The following is a 9,345-nucleotide window of genomic DNA, read 5'->3' on the forward strand; positions in this document are numbered from 1 at the left end:
ACCCACACCTGATATTAATTCTGAGAGACATTACCCTCAGGAAATAGCCCAACTTGACTTTGCCCTTATTAGACCTCATCTGTTATATCATGTTCAATTCTGGGTGCCACAATTTAAGGATGCTGCTAATAATCTGGAGAATGTCCAAAGGAAAGCAGGCAGAATGTAAAGGGTTCTGAGTCCTATTTACATGAGGAGAAGAAACTGGGCATGTTAACCTGGCAAAGAATCAGGGGAACTGTGATAAATGTCTGCAAGTATTTGAAAGGCTTTTATTTGGAGAAAGGAATAGATGGTGAAAAAAAGAAAATTTAGGCTTGATGTCAGGGAAAAAAATCATACCAAAAAGAATTTATTTAAAAGATCCTTGAGTGGTATTGAGCTCTCCCTCCTAGTAAGTCTTTAAGCACAGGATGGACAACCCTACCTATGGACAAGTTGGATGAGAGTCTGTGATTCTGTGGGGCTGATCTAATAATCCCACTGCTGTTTTTCTTTGGGGGCCAATCCCATCACCTCTCTAAGAAAAATAGATATTGTAGCAGAACCCAAATTCACTCAGAAGATACTGCCCTCCCCTAAAATAATAATAATATAAAACCTTCTAACTAGATAAGAAGGATTCTTTCTTCTTAGACATACTCTATCAGATCCTGTTCCTTTAAAAGATAAGATTCTGAACAAAAGATCTAAATTAGGATGTAGAGGATACTTCTCTAAGTGAGCACTCTGCCAGAGCCTCCTGGTATTATAAACTGCCTTTCCTGCATGCCTGCTAGCCTAACTGCTGATCTCAAGCCTTTAAGGTAGAGCCCTGCCTAGGCTTTAGTCACTGAATACAGTGCTACCTTTCCTGACTCTTATCTTGTGCTGTCTGCTGACTCTAGTGCCTGTTTCCATAGGGGATTACAGTATTATAGATCTTAAGCTGAAAGGCTCACTGCCCATCCAGAACAAGTTCTGTGGACAGGTGTATTCATGCCCTCCGGACACTTGAGGCCTACAACGATGTAGCTAGTAAAGATCCAAAATGTCAATGACCTAGGAGAAGACCATTCCATGGCCTTCACCTTTAACTAATACACAGTGGCTTTGTTCTACCTGTACTCCTCTTCAGCATCTTAGTTTCTCTCAGCCCAGTGTACCTGTGCTTGGATAGGTGGGCCTACTGATTTTCTCTCTCACCCTACTTTAAGGGTTGAAATGGCTCAACGTATACATCAAAGCACAGCACTAAAAATAAAATAAAATGTACCAAGTTTTCCTTCCATTTTAGCCCTTTCCCAATGAGTCATTGGTCATGAAGACCTCCATGGGCTCTTGATAGCTATGTCAATGGAGCACACCCTCAGGTAGGTGCTGCCATCCCAGAGAAGCTTTGTATACAATTCCAGCATGGTATTGTATGTCTCTCATCTGGGGCTCAGCCTAGTTAAATTCAGAAGCTCGTCACTACATATTGGCTACCAGTTGGAGGCTTTTTTGTGTAATCCATATAAACTGCCCACTACGACTTGGACAGATGCTCTGCATCAGTGGAGGGAGCTATCAATTACAGATCTTTTGAAATAATGGAGCAAGTACCTCTCTCATATCCAGAAAGTCAAAAAGTCTCAATAACACTTGTCTACTCCACAGGTGAGACTACAGCCCTGTGTACTCAGTTAATTCTCACAATACAGATAATTCTTGTGAGGGGATAATTTGTTTCTGAATAAGCCTGACAATTGCCTCTACTTCCCACTTCACTTGACTTGGGAAGCCACAACTAATATGCAGAATAAAGTTGGAAAATGAAATCCTCCAACCAAATATTCTCTCAGTCAGTTACTGGTTTCAAATACATTCGATTGGAGTTACTTTTCTGAAGAAAGAAGGTGAGGGAGGTTACTATGGTGCTAAAAATTTAAGGGGATCCCCCTTTTTTAGCATGGAAAATCTTTTGAATGAAACAGAAATTACTCAATTTAAAATCCAATCAGAAAATTCAGAAAATATCCTACAGACCCACCTTTGTTTTAGCACCCTTTGGTCAACTAGTCCAACATCAAGATTTTCATTTGGATGAAAAGATGCCTCCAGCTGGGCATTGCTGATGGAATTACAGAAGTCCTCTTCAATGCTGCTAGAAAAGAGGTATATTCATGGGTAGAATAACATAAGTAATTCCTTTAACAGATTAATGAATAGCTACTGAAAAACTGGCTTCATCCAAGCCATTTAAGTGGGACTTTATGGGCTGGCTTCTTATTACTGTGGCTTGGCTGTCTACCCAGAGATGGCCATGTTTGTCTTTATCCCCTGCCATTCTCTATCTTACCCAAGTGAATTTTTTTTTTAAGTTGCCACAGGGGCAGCTAGGTGGTGCAGTGGATAGAGCACTGGCCCTGGATTCAGGAGGACCTGGGTTCAAATGCGGCCTCAGATACTTGACACTTACTAGCTGTGTGACCGTGGGCAAGTCACTAAACCCCAACTGCCTCACCGAAAAAAAAAAAATACCACAGCCATTTCTATAGCATGCAACCAGAACCTCAACAAGGTCTTCATAATCAATAGATGAACAATCAACCAATCAATAAACATTTATTAAGTGACTACTATGTGTCAAGCACTGTACTAAGTGATGATACAATCTTTTTTTTTTTCCAGGACAATGAGGGCTAAGTGACTTGCCCAGGGTCACACAGCTAGTTAAGTGTCAAGTGTCTGAGGCCGGATTTGAACTCAGGTCCTCCTGAATCCAGGGCTGGTGCTTTATCCACTGCTCCACCTAGCTGTCCCTAGATGATACAATCTTTAAGGACTTCCCTTAAGAAAAAAATAGTGGGGGCAGCTAGATGGCGCAGTGGTAAAGCACCGGCCCTGGATTCAGGAGGACCTGAGTTCAAATCCGGCCTCAGACACTGGACACTTACTAGCTGTGTGACCCTGGGCAAGTCACTTAACCCTCATTGCCTTGCAAAAAAAACAAAAACAAAAAGAAGAGAATAGTGGCTTTGGTTATAACTTTAAAGCTCTAATCTCAGGCAGAGTATTCAGTATGCATCCAATACTCTTTAAAAAACAAAACAAAAGTAACCTTTTTACCTATAAATGGCTGCTTTACAAAAAAGCAACCTATGCCCATTATAAGGCTGTGCATTTGCAATTTACATACAAAAGAGATATATTATTAAGTATGACTCAACAGTTACCCCATCTGTTTACCTAATAGGGGTGTTTGCCTCTTAATCTTTCATCTCTAGGTTTGTTTGTAGTTCCTTCTCCTGCATAATTCCTTATTCATTGAATATTTAACTCCTTTACCAGCTGATTGTATTTGAATTTTTGGATAGGCATACAACTGACCAATTTAACTGGTTTTACAAAGACTAAAGAGTTAGATTTAAGGAGAGGAAAATCTGGGTAAAAATCTTCCCTGACACATATTGGTTGAGTGATTTTAGGAAGGACACTTACCCTCCCATTGCTTGAAGCAGCAAGACTGTAATTTGCAGCTAGTTCTGTATTGGTGGAGGGAGTTTCCTTATTGTGGAAGTTCCCTACATCACAAATCCAGTCCATATCAGGACAAAGCCTCATATTTAATGAGGTAGCATCTTGAGAATGGGCTTCTTAAAGAACAATATGGACTTCCTGGAGATTCATTGTGTTTGTAGCACTGAATAAAGGGCAGCTAGGTGGCCCAGTAGATAGAATGCTAGTCTTGGAATCATGAAAACTTAATCTTCCTGAGTTCAAATCTGGCCTCAGTCACTTACTAACTGTGTGACCCTGGGCAAATCATTAAACCCTGCTTGCCTCAGTTTTCTTATCTGTTAAATGAGCTGGATCTTTGCCAAGAAAATACCCAAATGGGGTTCCTCCTCTCATGAAGAGTGGGATATGACTGAAATATCCAAACAACAACAGATACTGAATAAATGCTTGTTGATTGATAGTCCCATGAACTGTTACAATATATATGTGAAATGAATGGAAGTCCTTTGTGTCTTTCATATTCATAGATGCAGAAACTAGGGCACTGAGACTAAGTGATCAAGTCACTGGAGTTATAGGATCATAAATTTAGAGCTAGCAGGAACCTCAGAGCTCATCTAGTTTAACTCCTTGCACTTATCAGATGAGGAAACCAACCCTTAAAAAGGGGAAGTGACTTGCCCAAAGTCACAAAGGCATTAGGTGGCATTGTCAGTGGTCTTTTAGTAGGCCAGCCTAATAAGCCCAATTGATCAATTGTGAAACATTCTAAAGTAACTTTCAGTAAGAATTAAGCAGCCTTAATGTCACCTGCTTTGTGCCTAAGGTAGCAAGATCCCACACAAATGAAGAATGCTGGCACTGAGCAGGGACTGGGGGTGGGGCAGGCAAAGTAGGCAACTGTCGGAGGTACACCATGGAGGTGGCAGAAGTGTAATGAGGGACTGATAGTTACCTACTCTCACTATAGATACCCCTGCTCACCATGAACATGCTTCATTTACCACTTTCTGAGCTACAGACTCTCCAGGAGAGGTTTGGATACAGATATGATTTGATAAGTATAGGGAACTCTCAGATGAAGAACCTTTAGCAATTTTTGTCAGTAACTTTCTTTCTTTGCCATAGTCTTAGGAGGTGCATAGAATATTGAGAAATTACATGGCTTTCCCAAGGTCACATAGTTAGTAGGTGTCAGAGGCAGGATTTAAAACCCAGGTCTTCTTGACTCCCAGTCCAGCTCTCTAGGCTAAGCTGGCTCTATTGAGCAGAGTTCTTAGAAACTGTGGTTTCTGTTATAGAAAATTCTGCTCTCCATGACATGCTTGTATTCATTTTGAACTAAGTGAAATTATACCTGCAAATGTATACTCGAAACCATTTCTAGCCTAGCTGGAGTGACAGAAATTTTCAAACCTCTCAGAGAATAATGCCTAGACCCAGACTCTGGCTAGGAAACTACTTTGAATTCTTTAAGCCTCACCATATGTCTTCCCTTTGTAAACCCTTATTACCATAAGGGATGCTGATCTTCACCAGAATCCATACTATTCTATGCATATTAAAAGCTATAATTTTCTTTTTACTTAGATTGAATGAAACAAGCTAAAAATCCTTAAAGTCTAACTTCACAAATCCCTCTACCATTAGCAAAAGCGGAGGTCATCCTTACTCCCTGTGTGACCCTAGACAACTCAGTACACTTTTCTGGACCTGAGTTTCCTCATTTATCTAAGATCCTTTCCATCTTTTGGTCTGTCTTTTTTTTTTTTTTTTTTTTTAGTGAGGCAATTGGGGTTAAGTGACTTGCCCAGGGTCACACAGCTAGTAAGTGTTAAGTGTCTGAGGCCACATTTGAACTCAGGTCCTCCTGAATCCAGGGCCGGTGCTCTATCCACTGCACCATCTAGCTGCCCCTGGTCTGTCTTTTGACCTGTGGTCTTTCCCAATCAGTGTACGTGTTTATTCACTTTCCCCTCAGGAGAACATATTGAATACTCCAGAACAGTTCTTAACCTCTTTTTAAAAAAATGTGTGCCCATTTGGTGAAGCCTATATGGACCCTTTCACAGAATTATGCATGGAAAAATGCATAAATAAAAGATATAATAAGACAACAGAAACCAAAGGTTAGTAAAACAAAACAAAGCAAAAAAACCCCAAAAAACCAGATGTAATTTTCCCCAGAAGTTCACAGATTGCTTGAAAACTTTCTATCCATGACCTCAAATTAAGAACCACTGCTCTAGAAGCAAAATTTTTAAAGAGGCTAGTATTTGAAAACATAGGCTCATGGATCAAAGATCCAGAGTGGAATTATTCTCCCCACTTCGCATTTAAATGACTTGCCCAAACTCAATCAAATACTAAACTAGATTTCATTGTAGGGGAAAAGCAAAAGCAGAAGTATAAAGAAACACACTGGAAATCAGAGCACCCAATATAGAATAGATTCCATCAAGCCTGTATGAGCTTTAAAAAAAGAGAAACAAGAAGTACATCAGAAGTATTTTTTTAACTCTTTCCAAATGAGCAAATGCTTTCTGAATGTCACAGTTCCATAAAACTCCAAACAAACAAACTTATATGCCTGAAACTATCATCAGGGAATATATTTTAAGGTCACTCTTACAGGCATATACTTTTATTACTATTTCTTTTCATTGTATAATTTTATACTCCAAATATACATAGAAACAAAGACAAAAAACATTGAGCTACCACCATGTATTTTCTCCCTAGGATCTCCCTGAAATGCTTCCAGAGTATCTTAGGGTTCTAAAGAAAACAGTTTCTTAAAAAACCCCTCAGTTACAGCTGTGTTTTCACAAATTATAAAGTGGAGACCTCTAGGGGAGAACCTGAGTTAGATAGGAGGTGGAGTCCCTGGCAAAAAGTTTGGGAACCCTGAGTCAAGAAGACCAATAAAGAGCCCAACATAAACAACCACTTTTAAATCATGAACTCTCTGTGGGTGTTACACTTCCTGCTGCACATGTTTCAATTGTTAGGGAGAAATTATTCTTAGGAATTTATCTGTATTTATGACTCTTGAAACCATTAGTTTCAGTGTTTCAATGGCAGTTGGTAGTGAAAAACACTAGGCAAGTAATATAGAATATCTTCGCTATTCTTAAATCTTTGAGAAATTACCTTCTGCAAAGAATGTTACAAAAAATACTTCAAGTATGGCTGAAGATTTTTGTGGTCTGCAAACTCAAGGGACCCCACTAGAAAGCTTTCCTCTGGCTGTAGAGGGCCACTGCAGCATAGCCTGCATCCCTAACCAGAATATTTTTTTTTTTCTCGGCACCACACTTACTGATGGACTGTTTCTGCTTGCTTTGATGGGGTTATCACTCTGGAGTTTGCAGACGGTTGTGGCAGTTCCTCAGTTTTTTGCTTGTATTTTTTAATTAGGTCCATCAGAACTGCCTGATGTCCAATCTTCTTTACCAGCTGCTGAACCATCCGATCATTCAGTGCAAGGAGAGCAGCCCCACTCACTTCTTCCTCTGGGGAAAAAAAGAAAATCACTTCGGTTTGTTTACAGGATCGTACAATAAAGAATCAAGCATATGAAACGGAGGCGTACTCCAAAGGCAAAGCCATTACCTGTGCGATTCCAAGAAACAAAGCCATCTCAAGCTCATCCGAAATGTCCTTGATGGACAATTATATGAAAATTGCATTTTTCATTTCAGTTGGGAAACTTTAACCTTGTCTAATCCCAAACCTATTTCTTTCCCCTAGAAGAATGTCAGACCAGAGGGTCACTGTAAGGATTGTTGCTTTCCCATTTTAAAAACTGCAGATGCCTCAATTTCTCTACTAATAGACATTTATGAGCGGAGGAAAAAAGTCTACTCCTGGGAAATTACCAAGGAAATCTGCTAGCTCGCTCCCAAACTGGCAAGTGGTACTCCCACACCCCCAACATTATAACACTCTGCACTCATTGGTCCTGCATTGTTAAAAAAACATTTAAAGTGACACAAAATGCCCCCAAGCAGATACCAATCTTCAATAATTCTTAGGAATCTAATTTTTGACTTGGATTTTTTCTGAAATATCCCACATCTCACTGGGATTATTATGTCAGAATCAAACTATTTTCCATTCAACAAAGAAATTTAACTTTTCTTACCTTGTTCCAAAGAAGCAACACTCAAAAAAGTAGGACAATTAAGTCAAAATGAAAACAGCCTAGAGAGCAGAAAATCTAAATTACTCAGTATAGACATGCAAGCATACATATACACAACTCACCTCGAAACCTATGAACTAGTTCTCCTAAATTTTTCTGCACCAACCAACTGCAGACCTGATCAACTGACCAAGTTTCCATGGCTGTATTAGAAGTGCACCTGTAGAATACAGGAAGGAGGTTCTTGGCTTGGTTGATTTTTTTTCGATTGTCCAGTGCTTCAAACTCAAATTGCTTTTATGTTTAGCTGGTCCTGACCCTTTAAATATTAAGCTCCTTTTAGGTTTATAGTTTAGAAAACTGTTTTAAAAGGCATATTCGTAGACTAGTAAAATAATAAAAAGATAGGCTGATAGAAAACAAATCACCAATTTCTTAACCTCTCTCCAGTTCTAATTTCTTCAGTATCTTCTTCACCTCTTTTTACTTTTCCCCCCACTGGCATCCCTCAGCTCTTCTAACAGACAGCCTCAGACATACAATGGTACCCAATTCCTTACCATTAACACCCAGGTTTCTTCACAAAGAAAAGAAAGGTGTGAAATTCACCACTACCAGGCTCATCAGGAAGTGGTTGACATTTACAGAGGGGGGAGTTAGGGAGGGGGGAGAACTGAGGAAGGATAAGATAAAAGTCTGCCAGAGATGTTTATTGTAAACCAAGAATGGTTAACCCTTTGCTGTCTTACAGATAGCATGGAGATTTAGTCCCTGCTTCTGATTACTTTGTTGAGGTGGATGGAGAAGAGTGGCTAGTGACAATGCATTCCCATGTAAAGTTTACAGGGGAAGATCTTAAATATTTTTGTGTTTTTCCATTACTCCTTCCTCTGTCAGAATTTAACACATTTTCTTGGACACAAAACCAGCAGGGACAAGCAATATCATTCCAGGCATAATTACCTGGGTTAGAGTGCTTCTAATTTGTTTTCAAGATTTTTTTTGAAAATTTTTTTATTCTGACCTGAACAGTATCAATAAAAACAAGCATTTAAATATACAAAATAGAACAAGATAGAAGATTGTATACAAAATGTACACCTATAGACAGTTTGCTTCTGAAAAGAAAAAAAAAAAGGTGTTAAATTTATTAAAATGCTAACAAAATTTTGTCCCCTTCTGTTCTTTAAAAAATTTATTCTGTGCACTAGAAAGTATTTTATTGATGCTTTTTGAATAGCTATCACTAACACTAAATTAACCAAATAGAAGCACCACAATATAGATATGTATGTATGTATACACACAGGGATACACAACACACACACATATTTAGACAAAACAAATCAACACATTGCCCATGTTGGATTGTTTTTACTGGAGATACTTCCATGAAAGAAATGGGTAGAGAACCCTAAAATGTTTACTTAGGAAGCTATTTCTACTTGCCACAATTCTCTTGTATCTTCTTTGAAATTGCTGTATGAATCCATTGGTTTTAGTTCTGATTCTAGTCCTTGTTTCCCAAAGTCAATTCAGATCATATTTTTATGATTAATTTCAAAGTCACATAATTTTGAGAGTTCGGAGGGACCTCAGGGCAATAGAGTTCAACCCGTAATACCCCCAAACATCCTCATTACAACTTACCTAATAAATGATCATTCAGCCTCTGCTCAAAGACATCCAGTGAAGAAAAACTCACTACCCTTCTC

At 39.0% G+C, this 9,345-nt stretch overlaps 1 protein-coding gene across 2 annotated transcripts in view; it reads right to left on the reverse strand.

Moving 5' to 3' along the window:
- The window catches only part of SAMD3 (sterile alpha motif domain containing 3), a 63,622-nt gene extending 55,791 nt beyond the window's left edge, over positions 1-7,831 (reverse strand). Inside the window, exons 1-3 of one of the 2 annotated variants that reach the window (XM_043963648.1) lie at positions 7,753-7,831; positions 6,806-6,998; positions 2,012-2,122 (exon numbers count right to left, since the gene is read on the reverse strand). In XM_043963648.1, coding sequence (XP_043819583.1) covers positions 2,012-2,122; positions 6,806-6,998; positions 7,753-7,831 — 383 coding nt within the window. Of the gene's footprint in view, positions 1-2,011; positions 2,126-6,805; positions 6,999-7,752 lie in introns of both variants that reach the window. The other variant, XM_043963647.1, reaches the window with a different exon arrangement.
- Between the last annotated feature and the right edge of the window lie 1,514 nt (positions 7,832-9,345).

The sequence above is a fragment of the Dromiciops gliroides genome, chromosome 4, assembly GCF_019393635.1.
Source record: "Dromiciops gliroides isolate mDroGli1 chromosome 4, mDroGli1.pri, whole genome shotgun sequence".
Lineage (NCBI taxonomy): Eukaryota > Metazoa > Chordata > Mammalia > Microbiotheria > Microbiotheriidae > Dromiciops > Dromiciops gliroides.